General features: G+C 46.7%; 1 protein-coding gene across 4 annotated transcripts in view; it reads right to left on the reverse strand.

Annotated features, from left to right (window-relative positions):
* Positions 1-18,716, reverse strand: part of LOC144756332 (decapping and exoribonuclease protein-like) — a 123,329-nt gene that overhangs the window by 42,370 nt on the left and 62,243 nt on the right. For all 4 annotated transcript variants that reach the window (XM_078646050.1, XM_078646051.1, XM_078646049.1 and 1 more), the window contains exons 5-6: positions 10,290-10,422; positions 648-665 (exon numbers count right to left, since the gene is read on the reverse strand). In XM_078646050.1, coding sequence (XP_078502176.1) covers positions 648-665; positions 10,290-10,422 — 151 coding nt within the window. The remainder of the gene's footprint in view (positions 1-647; positions 666-10,289; positions 10,423-18,716) is intronic.

The raw sequence follows: 18,716 nt of genomic DNA on the forward strand, positions 1-18,716 counted from the left end.
GTCTCAGTTTACAAAAAGGTCTACCAAATATATTCATTTTTAGATACAAAAAGCACACAAATGCCTCTTTCATGACTTGTGCTGTGGTCCCCATCACCTAGGGCAGGTCTTTGTGTGGACCTGAAGCCTGCAAGACAGTTGCTACTTTATCGCATAGCATTCTCAGAGAGTCTTTCTTTCCCATTAACGCTGTATTCCTCGCTTCCCACGTTAGCCTCTTCCTAAGGGCATCCACATAACATATTCAGGCAATCAACCCCTGTTTTTCCGTGCCCACTGCATTGATTCCCTACCCTCACTGAAATAATTAATGCTCGGAGGAGAGGGGTTTAGAACACACAAATATGTGCAAAATTAAACAGTAATACGTTTGCTGATGTTGAGAACTTGCTCAGTAAAGGTCATGGACAATGCGTATTACCTTGAGTTTTTATGCTTCTTTATGACAGCGTGGGCTGCCTGTGGGATGAGAGTGCAACTTTCTGATTGCACCTTAGCCAGCGAGTAAACCAAGCACTGAGGGCATCACGGTTACTAACTACCAGTCATTGCATTTATCAACAATCAAGCAAGTTGTAAGAGAAAGGGCAACCAGAAGATATGCAATGTCACAGCTTCAAATGTTAATAGAAAACACACAGACTTACCGCACATGTAGGTGTACTCTGAAAAAGAAAAAGAATATTGCAGTAAATACTTTATGCAAAATATCCTTGAGAGGAGCAAATCTACAGAAATGTATATTCAGAGCACTTCTGGCAGGCACTTTAACGACACAACAGGCCAAACCTGAGGAAGTGTTGAATGAATCGAAGTTGTCATTGTCATGGCAGACCAGCACCAAGGAAAGGCACATCGCAGTGAATGCCTGAGGGAGTTTTCTCTCGCAACCACTTTGGGGTGCAAAAAACTCTTTTGAAGGCCTGGGGTGTGCTTGAGTACAAGGAAGAACCACCCAGGCCCATGGACTGATGTCAGGGCTCATGGATCCTAGGATGGTCCACAGCAGGAGATGGGGCTCACTCACTGCTATGGATCCAAGGATGGTCCACAGCAGGTGATGGGACTGGCTAGGGTCATGGATCCTAGTATGGTCCGCGGCAGGAGATGGGGCTGGCAGGTCTCATGGTTCTTAGGATGGTCCACGGCAGGTGATGGGACTGGCTAGGGCCATGGATCCTAGGATGGTCCAAAGCGGGAGATAGGACTCACTCATTGATATGGATCCTAGGATGGTCCACAGCGGGAGATGGGACTCACTCATTGATATGGATCCTAGGATGGTCCAGAGCGGGAGATGGGGCTGGCTAGGACCATGAATCCTAGGATGGGCCACAGATGGAGATGGGACTGGCTGGGGTCATGGATACTTAGATGGTCCACGGCAGGAGATGGGGCTGACTAGGGCCATGGATCCTAGGATGGTCCACAGCGGAAGATGGTGCTGGCAAGGGACATGGATCCTAGGATGGGCCACAGCGGGAGATGGGGCTGGCAGGGACAGGGATCCTAGGATGGTCCACGGCAGGAGATGGGGCTCACTCATTGCTATGGATCCAAGGATGGTCCACAGCAGGTGATGGGACTGGCTAGGGTCATGGATCCTAGTATGGTCCGCGGCAGGAGATGGGGCTGGCAGGTCTCATGGTTCTTAGGATGGTCCACGGCAGGTGATGGGACTGGCTAGGGCCATGGATCCTAGGATGGTCCAAAGCGGGAGATAGGACTCACTCATTGATATGGATCCTAGGATGGTCCACAGCGGGAGATGTGACTCACTCATTGATATGGATCCTAGGATGGTCCAGAGCGGGAGATGGGGCTGGCTAGGACCATGAATCCTAGGATGGGCCACAGATGGAGATGGGACTGGCTGGGGTCATGGATACTTAGATGGTCCACGGCAGGAGATGGGGCCGACTAGGGCCATGGATCCTAGGATGGTCCACAGCGGAAGATGGTGCTGGCAAGGGACATGGATCCTAGGATGGTCCACAGCGGGAGATGGGGCTGGCAGGGACAGGGATCCTAGGATGGTCCACGGCAGGAGATGGGGCTGACTAGGGCCATGGATCCTAGGATGGTCCACAGCGGAAGATGGTGCTGGCAAGGGACATGGATCCTAGGATGGTCCACAGCGGGAGATGGGGCTGGCTAGGCTCATGGATCCTAGGATGGTCCACAGCGGGAGATGGGGTTGGCTAGGCTCATGGATCCTAGGATGGTCCACAGCGGGAGATGGGGTTGGCTAGGGCCAGGGATCCAAGGATGGTCCTCAGCAGGAGATGGGGCTGGCTAGGGCCAGGGATCCTAGGAATGTCCATGGCAGGAGATGGGACTGTCTAGGGCCATGGATCCTAGGAAGGTCCACAGCGGGAGATGGGACGGGCTAGGGCCAGGGATCCTGGGATGGTCCACGGCAGGAGGTGGGACTGGCTAGGACCATGGATCCTAGGATGGTCCATGGCAGGCGATGGGTCTGGCTAGGGCCATGGATCCTAGGATGGTCCATTGTGGGAGATGGAGATCACTCATTGCTATGGATCCTAGGATGGTCCACAGCGGGAGAAGGGGCTGGCTAGGACCATGGATCCTAGGATGGTCCACAACAGGGGATGGGGCTGGCAGGGCAATGGATCCTAGGAAGGTCCACACCGGGAGCTGGAGCTCACTGATTGCTATGCAGGGTGCACCCTGTGTTTTTGTGACTCATCGGTAGTGTTGATTACTGCATGTACCATCAGAGATCCTGTCCAGATCACACTCTTGCACAATTTGGTTCAACGGAAGGACAAGTGAAAATCCACCGGCACTTTGGGAAACCCTTACGACACTTAATCTTTAGTCCCTCAATCATTCCAATTTCGATGAAAAAGCATCTGTTTGCATGTCATGCCTCTTAAGAAGCTACCAGTGGATAGAAAAAGGATAACATTTTGAAAGTGTTGAATGAGTGGGGTTCCGCAGTTGTTGGGACGGAAATGTCCCTTGCGTGGCTTACTGTGGCGTGCATCCCTGGCCTGAAGTGCCTTCTGCAGTAAGTCTCTGTAAGTTTTGATTTTTTATTGTAGTAGGCATGACCGTTTAGCTTGTTTGCTGCAGGTGGCTTGAGAACTACAGTGAGGCTTTGTGGTCTGGAGGGTCACCTAAAGTGCATCACTCCATTGTCACTGTCAGTGGGGGGGGTTGGAAAATGCTGTAAGTGCAGGCAGTTTATTTATACTGGAAGGACAGGCCTTTTTCCTGTTACCTTAAGTGAAATGTCGCATTAATTAGTCTGCTGAGACAGTCGCTACATCTGTCTAGGATTTAGATGGCCAGTGTATGCGTACTCTGCATATGTGTGGTAGTATGAGGGTGTTTGACTGTATGGAGGGAGCAATCCATTTTGAGTCCCTGTGTACAAGTGGTCAGCATGATGGAGGTCGGAGCGGAGTATACTAGGCAGGATGTGACTATGAAGGAGCCCCCCGCACCTCCCCCTCCACACCCCATTTCAAAGGTCTCTTTGAAGTGGTACAGGCTCCACTCAAGGATGGGTGCAGATTCACTGGTCTTCTAATGTGCAAGATGACCCTAAACCCTTCCTGCCCCACCTCCTCTACAGAGGTGTGGAGGAGACACTAATGTGCAGTGGAGGGCCAGGAAGTAACTATTTTCTTTTGTGCATTTGTTTTGTACCTCCATTCAGAACCCTACATCCTTGTTCATGCTAGACCCAAAATGCTAGAACCAAAATGGCTAAGAGGGTTCCCAAAGAACAGCAAAGCTCTAGAACCTACCTTTTAGTCTGCGAGCTGGGGACAGAGGTTGGGTAGGTTCCCTAGATACATATTCCAGGCATTTCTCTAGTTGGCTTATGTCCAGGCTATAAAAAGTGGAGAACATCCCTGAGATCTTTGGCAGCCATTCCTTTTTCAAGTCAGGAATGGACCTGAAGTCTGACAACAATCACGCATGAAGAGCTGCTTAAGAGTGGACTTGAAGTGAGGTGCCATCATTGAGGTGAAGGTGGAATTGGGAGGTTCCCCAGAGTGAGAAGCTGCCTAGTGAAGGAATCCACCCGACATTTGCTTCAAGGAATAAAGAGTTGTGCACGATGGGCTGAAGAGAGCAACGATCAAGAGACACGCAGAGGATGGAGCTATGCTCCCAAAATGTTATAACCTTGCTGCAGTTTCTGTTCCCACTGTTGTGCCACCAAGATCTCTTCAGGCTGTGGCTTACCTCTAGGCTTCAATACCACAAGTGGAAAATTAGACAAAGGAGATGTCAGGCGGATGTTTTCTTGACTCCGGGGACCACATTACTCCAGTTCTTGTGGTCCGAGAGATCTCAATGAACTGTGGCACAGCCATACTGGAAGGGGCTGCAGTTGTGCCTTCTTGTACCTATCTTTTGTGGACCACTACAGCAGAGAGACTTGGTGTGCGGTTGGCAGGCACTCATACCTAGTTCCCCATTGGGCTTCCATGACCCCATACAGTAACAAGTTGACAACCAGACTAGTCACCAAGCTTAAGATCACAATGTTTCCCATCCCTTCAAGGTGACCTCCTTTCTACTTTCTATGCTCTTTTTATAAAAGGCAACCTCGCCCAACTTACTTTCTGTAATTTCAAAATAATCTGAAGCAGAGAACCAATGGGATGGATGGTAGGGATGGAAAATTGGTCTGTAATGGGGACGAATAGAACTTGGTGCAATGAACAGTACGGGTAGGTGACCACGCATTACCTCTTTGTCCTTCTTCCCCATCATTGTCCTTACTTCAATGAGTTGATTTACAAGCATGCAATCGGCTTCATTAACAAAACCATAATTTAATGCAAATGTTTATTTATTTAGATTGTAACACCATACATTCGTGATGAACCTTATCAATAATTTTCTACTAGGTTCAACACCGAAGCACCAAAAACTGCTGATTTACTGCCACGTAAAAACAAATCTGTAAAGATTTTTTTAAAGTGCTTGGGGATGAAGTGTGCAGCTTCCTCGTCTGAACTTGGGGGAAGGACAAAAAAAAAAGGCAAAACTAGAACCTCAGAACAGTGAAAAGAAGCCACAACCTTGGAACAAACTGAGGATAGGGACAAAGAATTACCATGACAGGCAGAAACCTCAGACAAGGTTCTGAAGCTAACAAAGCCCCTAATTTTCTAACCATTTGCCTTGAGGAAATGGCCACAAAAATCTGCCTTGTAAGAAGGTAAGACACTTCAGTCCCATGTGATCTACAGGATCAAAGGGAGAAACCTGTAAAGCAGGTAACACCAAAGGTAAATCCAAGGCATATAATAGTACTAAGGAAGACTGGTCGCTTAAGGAGTAAACATCTTAACAATCAAGGTCCAAAGAAGCCAGGCTCTCAAAGTCTGGTTACTTCTGTGCATTGCGCAGTAAGGGCTTTCAAGTTGAGATAGTTAGACCCACATCAAAAATCTCTTTATGGAACTCCAGAATATTAATAGGCGTCATTAACAAGCCTGACAACAGTCTCCTAACATACCACCTGTCAAAGGACTGCTAGTGCAGAGAATATTATTTTAAAGTAAAGGGTCGTCTGGACTGTTCTCTCAATACAGCCCCTTCTGGCAAACAACCCTTGGACTTTGGACTTAGCCTTTCAACAACCATGTCCCTAACTGAAGCCTCTGTAGAACTGGAAAGGGCAGCTGGGTGTCTCTAGTGGGTATAGTTCCAACAGGATTCTCCACTACGGTGCAGGGGGCGAGCTCGAGGGGGCCTACTCTGGCACTGTGCATGGGCGACTGACGAAGGACCTGTCTAGGACCAGAGCATGGGGCTCTCTTAAAAAATCTTTGCAGGGGGGCCCCTTCAAGTTACGTTATGCCACTGCCCACCAGTTGCAGAGATGGAAACGATGGCCATCGACTCCAGCAAGGGACTATCAAAAGAAGCCTCGCCCTGTACTCCTTCAGCTTCAGTAATACACTATGTGTCAGGGGAGTGGGGGAAAGGCATATAGAAGTCACTCTGGCCTTGTGAAGGTCATTGCATCTACCCTCCAACCTCTCTGAGAGGCCAACATTGTGTAGAACCTGGGTAGGAGAGCATTTTGTATCAACTGCAGAAATACCTGCTTCACCAATGACCAAGCTCACATGAGAGGGAAAATTCTGCTAAGATAATATACTGCAGCGTTCTTCCTTTCCGCCTCCCCCCGTTTCGCTCCGAGGCCACCGAAGTCATCTGTGGCGTCCCGCAAGGATCTTCACTCAGCCCCACCCTCTTCAACATCTACATGAAACCTCTTGCAGCCATCGCACGCCAGCACAACCTCAACATCATCTCTTACGCCGACGACACCCAGCTGATCCTCTCCCTCACCAGAGACCCCGACACCGCCAGAACCTGCCTACACGAAGGGATGAAAGACGTCGCCGAGTGGATGAAGGACAGCTGCCTGAAACTGAACTCGGACAAGACGGAAGTCCTCATCCTGGGATCTTCGCCCTCCGCCTGGGACGACTCCTGGTGGCCCCCAGCCCTGGGCACCGCACCCAAGCCAACCGACCACGCACGCAACCTGGGCTTCATCCTGGACCCCTCCCTCTCGATGACCAGACAAGTCAACGCCGTCTCCTCATCGTGCTTCAACACCCTGCGTATGCTTCGCAAGATCTTCCGCTGGATCCCGACCGAGACCAGGAAGACTGTCACCCAGGCACTCGTCACCAGCCGACTGGACTACGGAAACGCCCTCTACGCCGGAACCACAGCCAAGCTACAGAAAAGACTCCAGCGCATCCAGAACGCCTCCGCCCGACTCATCCTGGATGTCCCCCGACGCAGCCACATCTCCAGCCACCTGAGGAACCTGCACTAGCTCCCCGTCGACAAGAGGATCACGTTCCGGCTCCTCACCCACAAGTCTCTCGACGACCTGGGCCCCAAGTACCTCAACGACCGCCTGACCTTCTACACGCCCACCCGCCAGCTACGGTCCACCAGCCTCGCCCTCGCAGCCGTACCACGCATCCGAAGAGCCACCGCCGGAGGAAGATCCTTCTCTTACCTGGCTGCCAAGACTTGGAACTCCCTCCCCATCCACCTTCGGCTGACCCAGGACCATCTCGCCTTCAGGAAACAACTCGAAACCTGGCTGTTCGAGCAGTAGCATACCCCTCCCCCCAAGCGCCTTGAGACCCTCCCGGGTGAGTAGTGCGCTATACAAATGGCATGATTGATTGATTGATTGATATTGATTGATTCCTTTCTGGAAGATAAACAGCCTTTAGTTAAAATATATTTTGTTCAGCCCAGGGGCAATGGAGTTAATTGATTCAGAGTCAACCGTGAAGCTCTCCAGATGTTTGATGTAGCTCATGACAATCCTTTTGTCTATCGTGACTCGAACCTCTTGAAGTGCAACACAATAGGAGAAGTTGAGAAGAGCTAACTGAGTTTGTTTTAGTTCCCTCCAACTGGATGACGCTCTTGCACCCAGACCCGGACATCACCCTTGAACTGAGGACTGTTCCACCAAAGTAGCTCGACTCCCTATGGGGCCACCATATGTCGTTACTGGTGTTAGAACCAGAAAACCAATCCAAATGCTCCTCTTAATGCTAGGCTCATGCTCCAAAACTTCCTGTTTCTGGTATTTTATTTATTTAAATATTTATCGGGCGCACTGTCACCAAAATGGTATCCTGGCGCTAGAAGCAATTAACCGGGCTCTAGCAACATAGTGCGCAATACCCATGCATCCTCCCCAAAATAGGTGGGCCAACTGCGTGATACTAACAATGCGATACACAAGCCAGACACCAATCCGAGAGCTCCTCTAAAAGAGAAGAACACGTTATTTCCCGTTTCACAAGTTGCCAGGCAACTGCGTCCAATTCCAGTGCAGCTCCTGGAATCTGCTTTGGTGCCATGCAGCACCCGTCTGCTGATTTGTTTTTCTAGCTGCATGTTTACAGCAGCCCACCTACTGGATCCGCTTACAATGTGGTCTTAAGTAATTGAGGTGGCTTATCAGGCCCTCATTAGATCAAAAGTGGGAGCATTCCTTACCTGTTCCTGGTGACTACATCTTCACAGAAGAAATCAGCAGGAAATGAGATGGGTAAGGTTTCGTTTTAGAAGAGTACAGGAAGTAGAAAGGAAACTATCTAAAACTTGATGACTAGTTTAATGGAAGAAGCCAATGCTCATTGAAGTAAGGAATGTGATGGGTAAGAGGGATGAGGAGGTAATGGAGTCCCACAGTCAGTATCATCTAACCATCACGGCAAAGTGTTGCCTCTTACTCCGAGCGCACGCTGCGTCATTTGCTTCAGAGTGGTCTGTGCAGATGCAGGTAGTGCTGGCTGCTGATTAGGATGAGGGCATGTCTCGAAGAGAGCTGCCACTGCCAAAAGAAAACGAGTGACACTGAAATGGGAACATATGAAGTGAGGTTTGACCCACCTCAGAGAGACAGCAGGATTTCCTGCAACAGGAGGGCTTTAAAGAGAGTGAACTAACCCCAAGTGGGATACTTCTATTCTATTCTAGATGCACCAGGACAGCTTGAAGTTAAGGCATAAATAGCTGTGAGCAGGACCTGCCTATCCACTATTGCTCTATTGTCAGCCCTAGACTTATGATTGCTCAGAAAGAGCTGCTTAGATACCCTAATCTGTGTTATTGTGTGTGCAGTATCTTGTTGAGGTAGAATAACGTACTTGTCTTTTTATACATCAAGGCACTGGTTAGACATTGATTTATTACAAGTTTTATTGTTTGGTATTACTTGTTTGTTATGCATAATTAGTTAAAATCATTGCATACAATAAAATAGGTTTTCATAAAGCTGTATGTTAACAGAATAAAAAATTTGCGAACCTGGGTCATTCTTCCAACTGTACAGTTATATTATTGTGCTCAACCCTTGGTACAAAGGTTATAAAGTGAGCATTTAAAATAGTGTCTGTTGGATTAAAACATGCAAGGATTTCTTGCCTGCAGGAGCAAATACCAGGTAGAATAAATACTTTCAGGAGTACTCTTCTCTCCTGCAGCAGGGCAGGCTGGGCGTGTTCATACCAGATGGAATAAGTCCTCTTTGCACATCTTACATAAACGACAGGAGGTCAGTTCACTGGTCTGTTGCCATGAGAGGTTATGCTGAAGCAAAGATAGGTAACCAAAGCTTAAGTAACCAGATTCAAAGTAGGACAGTGGTTTTAAGATCTTGTAATTCTGTATCAGCATCCAGGCTTGTGATCTTTTTAAAAGTGTCACCTTGTCTGCAACAACTAAGAATTTCTTGATTGAGCTGTTAACCAGTCCTTTTAACATTTTATAAGATAAGTTTAGATCCCAAAATGAAAGAAAACCGAAGATTTGTAAGGCTGAGTCCAGATATATCCTAGCCAGAGTTGTAGGACGTGGCTATTACAAACTGTTGATGGAGTAGCCAATTGTAGTTTTAGTCCTTTAGCAGCTTTTGATGTAGGCACCCTGAGTGGTGAATGATTGTTTGATTATCCTAAATTCCAGGCGTACTTGTGTTGGCCGAGGCATTTTGGGGCAAGTTAAATATACCCCTATACACTCTCGAGATTAATGTGTCCAGTAGTGCAGCATCGCCGCCTCCCGGTAGCAGGTCAAAGTTAGTATCTAACCCCACACCAGCTCCTAGGATTTCTCTACTTTACTATCCTGTGATCAAGTGTTAAAAATATGTACTTGATAACCCTTTATCGGTCTTCTGGTAGGTAAGGCATCAGGACAGGCCTCAGTGGATACAATTAGAGCCCAATAGCCCTTGTCCACTCTGTGGCCTTCAAACTAATTCTGACCACACCACAGAGAGCTTTCCCTGGCTGCTGTGCAGAATGGTAGAGAGGAGTGAAACCAGCTATGGGGCAACGTTGCTGTGGAGACAGTGAGGGCAGAGCTCTGAGGCTGAGCGCTGGATGCACAACTGTGTCTACAATGTAGGTCAGAGGTTCAAATCCCAACAGGGCCAACTTAGCCTTTCTCCTCGTGAGGCAGAATAATCACCAAGAAATTAGATGCCAGGAACACATGCCATTAAAGGACCTACAGAAAATCTATTTTATGGTGTGAACTATATAACTGAAACATATGTTATTGTGTCACCTCCTAAGTCTCTCACTATACAAAGCAGCATCACATTCCTAGAGTGCATCTTATTGGTAATTTCCAGATCTCACCTAACTGCAGAACCTGATTCAGACCATTTATCTAATTATCATGCCACTCCATCCTCATCCCACTCTGGTAGATTCTAAAAGGGTTTTACGAACCTGAGTCAGGCCACGCGATGTGACGTCAAACATCTTACATTTCACCACGGTGCGCTCATCCCACTTGAAGCCCACGAGGATCCGCGGGACCCCTTCGAGGAAGGACTGGGCCCACCAGCGCAACTTTTTAATACTGCAACAAAGTGTAAGGTAGAACCAGGTAAGTGTGAGTACAACAATGGAAAATGTACAAGCATTAAACTCAAAACATGAACTTGTGCTCACTACTCTGCTCTTCAACAAATCCAGCCCCATACGTACACAAACGTATCCTTCATGCTGTGTATCCTGGGGAATTGTGTGCTCGACAGACAGGCATGCCTGGCTTCTTCCAAGATGTGCTATGAGGCTGTGTTTCTTCATACCCATATCACGTAAGAGGACAAGGAGATTAGCAATCCAGTAAACACTCACCTCATATGTGTCAAAATAAACCTAAGTATACTGTTCCACCAGCTAAGTCAGAGAGAAACTATCTCAAGCTGACAGCAGGTACTCCTGGTGGCATGTGCTTTAAAGAACAATTGCCCTCAGTCACCCGAAGGGGACATTCTTCATCATCGGGCTATGCTCCTCGCCGGGCCGGCACTGCAATGCCTGGCGAGCCCTTCAAGACGGTACTTTACCAAATGCCTGCTGAGCACAGTTGGACAGACAATGGTATGTCCAGGAGGTGAGAAACTTGGCAAATGTGTGAGGCTAAAATCAACTATGGGCCGTATGTATCAATGTATTTCATGTGAACTCACTGGTCAATGTGGCGATGAAAACAAATGTAACAGAGGGATCAGGAAGTAATGGTCCCTATCTTTGTTTGCAATAGAGTGCTGGTCATATACCTGCTAGAGTCTACAAACAAGGTCAACATGTTTCATGCCTTATATAGTCGAGGAGCGATCTGTTGGTATTTCGTCAGGACCAAAGTCAAATAAATGTGACCTAATTTTCTCCGAAGAGTGAGGAGCTCAGTATCATCTTAAACTCCCACACATACAATGCATAGGTGATAAGGTGCCCATTGACATCGTACCATTACTGGGGAGCACTGGCTTACAGCGAGCTCCATAGGAGGTAACCCTCCTCAAAGTCAGGGTAAAGTGACCATTAAGATAACGAGGATACCACACCAGAGAGCGACTTGCTGAATCGGAGGTGCGTGCGACTTGCACCCACTCCTGTCCTCGCTTCCGTAGGGTTTAGGATGAAGCATGTTGACCTTGACATTGACCGGTGAGATCCCATTAAATACATTGATACATGTGGTCCATAGTTGATTTTAGCCTCACACATTTGCCAATTTTCTCACCTCCTGGACATACCACTCTCTATCCAGCTGTGCTCATCAGGCATTTTGAAAAAGATCTCCAGTAAAGTACCATCTTGAAGGGCTCGCCGGGCATTTGCAGTGCCAGCCCGACGAGGAGCATAGCCCGATGATGCAGCACGTCACCTTCGGGTCACTGAGGGCAATTGTTCCTTAAAGCACATGCTTCCGGGAGTACCTGCTGACAGCTTGAGATAGTTTCTCTCTGATTTAGCTTTTGGAACATTATACTTAGGTTTATTATGTTTCTTCGTAGGCAGACGGAGGGATCCTGGTAATGGAGGCTTTTTTCAAATTACAGACACAAAAGTTATATCTATAGCAAACCTTTCATGGCTTGATGCCTTCCTACAGATTTACATGCTCTGCGGTGTCCTCTCAACTGTTACTTTGCTGCAAAATTGCATTTTTTTGTAAATGTTGGAGGACTTATTTTCTTGACTGCTGAAAAGATCCATACAATCAATTTTTTTGGGCAGTTTTGGTCAACATGGAATGAGGTCTGTGATGTTTATTTGATAATCCTAAATACCCGGCGAATCGGACAGCGGGCTGGGAGCTGGACCACTCAACGCTGGAATGTCTTCCCTGATCCCACATGCCACAAACTCTATGTAATGTCATTGATCAGACTGAATCGCAGTTTAATGCTTGGGCAAGATGAACTATATTGATTTTAGAGAAGAAATGCCTAATTAAATCTAGTTTTGGCATTGAATTTGAATGGATGAATATTATTGTTTCTAGGACTTTATGCAACCTTGTTTCGAAATAAATCGCAGTTGTTATAGAATGGCAGTCTTTTGCTAGTCGAGTAAAAAGTGTGGATTTATACTGACGCTTTGTTGTTCTTGACTGCGTCAGTCTTTTTAGGTCTCGCCTGGCGTTGCAGTGCAAATTGCTGCTTGCTCGGCGAGAGATACTATAAGAGACCAGATTTCAGAAGGGGACGTGAAGCCCCGCCCCTCATTTCCACTGGCTGGCGTCACCGTTTATGCTAAACGGTGGCCTGCCATTGGATATTAGCTTTTTTGGTTGCCGCCCTTTCACCTTTGTGTCCAGCTCATCCGGACTGGCTCGTCTGCTCTGCGGCTGTAGCGAAGCATTTTCTTATCTTTGTCGGGGCCATCTGTTTTCACTCAGCCGCGTGTTTATTTTTGCATCGTGCTTTCACTTAAAGTGAAAGCGCGATGCAAATATAAACACGGCTGAGTGAAAACAGATGGCCCCCTGTCTACCCGCAATGGCGAACGCTTGTAAAGCGTATTAAATATCTGCAGCCTTTAGCCTACACGCATGTTCTTTCATCGTCTCTCTTGCCTCTGGGCTGTTTATTTCTGCTTCTCACTTCATGTAACTTTCTCTTGCTTCCGACCCTTTGCCTTTCTCTCCTCTCCTCTCTCAGTTATTGCTGTGTCTGCTCTCGACTATTTCTATCTCTTCCCTCTGGTTCCCCTCAGTCCACCCCACTACTTTGACCCCTCTTTTATTCCCGTTTCGTTTTACTGAAGACCCGGGCGCGGCCGAGCTGCTGCAGCATCTGATCTCAGGCCCTCAGCGCTCCTTCTCGTTTTCAAAGCAGACAGAGGTGCTTTAGGCGCCGAGAGTCTCTCGTGAGGGGTGTAGGTGCTGCGGTTCACAGAGCGCTAAGCTCTGTATTTCTCCGGCTGGAGCGGGCTGGGTCTGTTCCCAATATATAATCTCAGTGTCTGTTCGTACATTATGTTCTTGTGCGGTCCTGCCGCTGTTTCTCGAGGCCTAGTGTGCCGCGACACCGAGGCACGAGGTGTCCACTCCCAGCTCATTTTGGAAGCATCCATTATAACTCTGTGATACGAACACACTCATTTGGGAGACAAATAATGCACAAATTTCCATCACGTTGTGTAGGTTGCACAAAAAGGCCTCCTTGCGCTGCGCAAAGGCACTGCAAAGTTGTGAAATAATCAGAAAGCAGGCATGAAAAACATTGCAATTCAGATATTTTTAGCAGTCTTTTCTTCCACCGAGTGCTGGGAGTACTAACATTTGCAATGCAATAGATCTCACATTTACGCGAGTTTAAGCTATTGACATAGCAAATAACAATGTCTTTTATTTTTATTTTATTTTTAAAAACCTAAATAAAAGGCATTGTTATTTACAATGCCAATAGCTTAAACTCGCGTAACTGCAGACATATTGCATTGCAAATGCTGGTTTCTTTTTACCTCACAGTTTAGCTTCATAATTTCAACTCCTCAGGTCTATGATAATGTCTAAAATGTTCTTTATGCTGGAATCCCCAAATATCTGCTTTGATGCCTTCCGCTGTTACATACTTTAGCTCCTCGCTGGATTACCAGTTGTGAGTGCTTTGTTACGGCCTCTCTACTCTTAGGAACCTCCAGTGGCTTTCAGCTGCTACAGTCCCAGGCTCTTCTGTCCGAAAACTAAACTCACATCCTGCCTTGTGTGTGGATCTTGTGTTCTGGTAACGGCCTCTTGGCTAGGTGTTACACAAGGGAAGAGCAGCGAGGAGTCCTTGTGTGCTGGTAATAGCCTCTTGGCTGTGTACTACACAAGTGAGGAGCAGGTAGGAGTACTTGTGTTCTGTTAATAGCAGCTTGTTTGTGAACTCACAAGCGAGGGGAGTTCTTGTGATCTAACAACAGCTTTTTCGCTGAGCCTCGCATCAGTAAGTTGTGAGCAGTGAGGAAGCAACAATGTTCAACGTTGACACCAACACAATAGCCATCAATTTAACCAAACGTGTGTGCAGAGATAGTAGAATTGACATGACGCACCCTTTCACACCAGTAACAAGACTCCACAGGGTTGAAATGTTGGACACCCACTTACTAGTTCCTTAATTTACTGCAGTGCTTAGATCCAGAGACAGAATATAAACTACAGAAAATTAACAGGGTTACTAGGCTACTACAGCCATAATAACTTTTCCGTCGCTGCCTTCATGATCCCTGTGACTAGGCATAACAAGGATAGTACTCTGGATGCAGGTAGCAGCAACAATATCTAGCTGCCCCTCTGTTGCCCATAAGAACTTTACTGTATTGGTTACGGGGTGCCCAGGAGTCACCCCATCCAATAGCATAAATGCTGCATCCCCAGGCACCATCCTTAAAATACTTTGAGGGAGAACAGAAGAGGACTGGACCAGCTGTCTGTGATCTGAGGGAAGCCCTGAAGGACAGGACCTCCTCTCCCTTGAGCCAAGGGCAAAGAAGGAACTCAAGGGATCAGCTGGATGATCTCCTGTGAGGCTACAGGGACACAGCAAGCTGCCAGTGGCCGTTTCCTAGAAGTACCCAGCTTAACATTGTCAACTGGGTCTGGGCTGCTCTTTGGCGTAAGCCAGTGGATGACACCATGAGAGTGTCTATGTGTCCTACTATGAGGTCCCAGGGCCTTAAAAGTGTACTTTTGTAGCTATTTGGGTACCAAAAGAAAGTTTGGAAACTTTGGGACCCAGCGGCTCTGACAAGGGATACTGCCCTCCAAATTGCAGGGAAGACAAGCCAGGCCTCTGGGGAGTTACAGATCCACCACCTGCGGTAGCTGAGCCTCGGGGAGTCCATTGGACGATAGGAGCAGCAGACCGGTCAGCTTCGATGTGGTGCCTGCAGATACAGGGGAGTGACTCCTTCCCTCCAAGGGAGATTACTTTGGATGTCCTTGATGCCCACAGTTCCCTGGAGATCCTAAGAAAAGCACAGACGAGGCAGAATACTTGCAGAACAGAGAGACCATTAGCAGCAGGAGTCTTCCTTGATGCAGTCTTAGTTCCAGGCGAAGTCCAGCGAAGTCCAAGTGTCTAGACACTCAAAGAGTGACTTGGTTTCAGAGGTGAGTCTTGTTCCATGACAAATCTGAGAACCCACCCACCGGGGCCCTTAAATACCCAAGGAAAGGGTTGGAACGACTCAGGGATCCCTCCCAGAAGAGGAGCTGTACAGAGGGCAGGATACTCAACTGTCCTTCACACCATAGTGTGAACCAAGGGTTCCTGAACTGACTCAAACCGATGAAAGGAGGGCACAAAATGTTCCCTTCAGTGCAGTCTGGAGGAGCTGGAAAGTGCCCTAACCCAAGCCCAAGCCCAATACACTAAGTCCTGTCTGGGAAGTAGACACACCTGTAGTGTAGTTCCTATCATCCCAATAGGCTCTGCGCATTGGAATAATACCTACAGCAGTAAAGGCCTAGGCCAGACGTTAACTAGGTCTACTACTGTCAATACTAGACTTAAAGTTTTGGGTTTGCCAGCTTAGCTCAGAGTTCACTAGAAACTTTCTCGAATGTTCAGGAAAGAATTAACTCCCCTGATTAGACAAGAAGGGATTTAGTTTCTGACAACCATAGAACATGACAACTTTGCTCTCCCCTAATCAAGAGTAAATCTCGAGAGTCGTGTGAACAAAAGGCAATTTATTTTACTCAGTCAGTACGTGCATTCTTAGTCTCATCAGAATGTAGAGAAAAGGAAGAGACGGGCGTGTTCAATAAAAAGGTGTTATTTATTGATCAGTCTCTTTTCTCATACAAGAGAAATGGATCGATATTATTGCAATACTTATAGCTAAGTAAAGTGCATACATTAAAAGCAATAGTATAAAATAATACTGTAAAAACATTGATATGGTTTCTAAGCCATAAGATGTTTTAAAATGATTAAAATATATTACATACACATATACATTTGACTAAACGTACTCAACTGGTGTTTCTAGATACGCCTACCCCGTGTACCTGACCTAAGTCTAATACGTGGGCGGGAATAGAAAGTTACAGTTTAAGTTAAGTTTGTTTTTGCCAAGTGAATAACTAAAGAATTCTCTGTGAGGGGTTATTCAGTTCTGTACCTGGAAGTTAGGATGAATGAGGAATGGTATCTCTCTCTCTGGTCTCGATATTCCAGGCTGCCTGCGAGGGCTACCCAGAAACGCCGGTGCTGGATTTCTCGGCAGGAGAAAGCAGAGCGTCTCTCAGCGCGTCAGGAAGGCGGGGCTGCTGCCAGCGGGGTCTGCTCTGCTCTTGGCTTCGGCAAGTATGGCTGCTCCGTCTCGTCACCACGCGTGTGTTTGCATAGGGCAAGATCGGTAATATTTATACCTTTAAGGTGCCGAGATTGACGTAAGGATGGACATAGATACGTCAATAAAGATGTCATACGACTTGCTCGTTAGCACATTCTTTTACTAAAGTTCTCGGTGAAATCAAAACAATGGCCGCAGGGTTTTGCCCAGGTTGTCATAGGTTTGATTTGTTATGAGAACTCCGTATGCCTTATCAGGGACTGGAGGAATATCGCTTGTCTAATTAGATCGCAAGCGTTATGACCTAATCAGATAACACGTTCCTGTGCCGTAGTGTGACTGCGTCAGATAACGGTATCTGCATCATGGGGGTTTTCTGCCTCATGGGCTGACTGCTAGTTAACTTGTTGGTTTGTTTAACTAGAATAGGGTCAGGAATAGGGGGATCGATTCAGGACCTATAGGAATACATGACACCCACTCCACGCTAACTATGGACATATTTACTAATCTAGGCATAGTATAACATAGTACAACATACTATAGAGTAGTGTGTATACCTTACCACCCCAAAATACATAAATGCATTCTGAAATTTTCAAATATACTGAAAAATTGCAGACATATATTTTGTATGCACTCAAGCTGTAGAATAATGCCAAAGTAATCGCATTTGTATACATTATTGCTTGTTTGGTATATGAGAATCACACATGAAATGGTTTCTTAAATACAGAAAAAAGTTTCGAGACCATTCCATCACAGAATAAAATATTTATGAACATGCCAGCGGGCAGCTAATGTCTATAAGCTATCTAAAATTTAGAAACCTTAGTTCTCTAAGAATAGTTCTTACTTTAAGCAGAAGATAGTGTCCCGAAAAATATGCAAAAATATTTGGGGCTGCTGGAAAAACTGCTGTCCGTGAACTGGAGCGAAAATTGTTCATGTGACTTTATTATTTAAAGTTGAAGGCCGAATTCAGGGAACGCCATGTGCGAGCTTGCTCAAAAGCCTCTATTTCTGTTCGGGAGAGAACATCATATCATTTAGGATTTCGAAAAAACTGTCAACAGCTTCCTGGGAAAGTTCCACTAACTCGGAAATAGGTGTAATCATGCATTCATGCGCATGATTGTCTCCATTGACATTCTGATTTGTATTACTGACAGAAGGTCGTACCTGTTCGATGCTGCTTTCATCTTGAACTTCACTACCCATCAATCGTAGTGGTGAAGCTTCCACGAATGCCGTCATCAGGATTGGTAGCCTTTGAGGGCAGCACAAAGCATGAACCTTGATCGGGCTCAACAATGTTTCTGCATCCATCGGCGCATCCGATTGTAGCGTCAGACAGGTGTCTAACACGCATTCTTCTCCGCATAGCAGACACCTCAATACAGGTAAAACACATCTTTGCCACATTGGTCGAAATGATAGAAACCAAGTCATGTTCAGGTCTCTAAGCCGGGAGAGTCCCAGGATTTTTGATATCCGGTCCCGGTATCCAATGGCTAGGATTGTTTCTTCCCTTGTCGCAAGAGTTTTGTCTGTGACATGGGTTGCCATAACGAAAAATTAGGACTAAGAATAGGATTCCTGCAATTAGTCCCAGGATCAGGGGAAGTCCGCCAAAAATCGAATGGACGAAATCTGGAAAAATACCCAGTATGGCTTTGAATGGTGTTAATGCCATCGAAAATACTGTCTTAAATACCTTTGAGACCCCATTGGTATCAGAAATATTTAAGATTTCATTCAGGATTTCCGCGAAATGTACGGGGGAATTAGTTGATAATAATGTATGTATCTCTGCAGTCGTCCTTGCGACTTGTAGATCATACGTTTCTTTTGATGACGAGAGCCTGGTAGGCGTCTGAAGAAGGACTGTTTTCATTCTGCTTAAAGTATCTATTCGAATAGAAGTAATTTTCAAATCGGGCCATGCCCTTGCCTCCCTGTCTGGGAAGGAGCTGGGGAACAATGAGCATCCACAGCACTTGACCTTCGCAGTCGTAGTTACTAGATAAGGAGTCCCGGGCATAAGACTACAACATCTGCGGTCTA

The sequence above is a fragment of the Lissotriton helveticus genome, chromosome 5_1 (genome assembly GCF_964261635.1).
Source record: "Lissotriton helveticus chromosome 5_1, aLisHel1.1, whole genome shotgun sequence".
Classification (NCBI taxonomy): domain Eukaryota; kingdom Metazoa; phylum Chordata; class Amphibia; order Caudata; family Salamandridae; genus Lissotriton; species Lissotriton helveticus.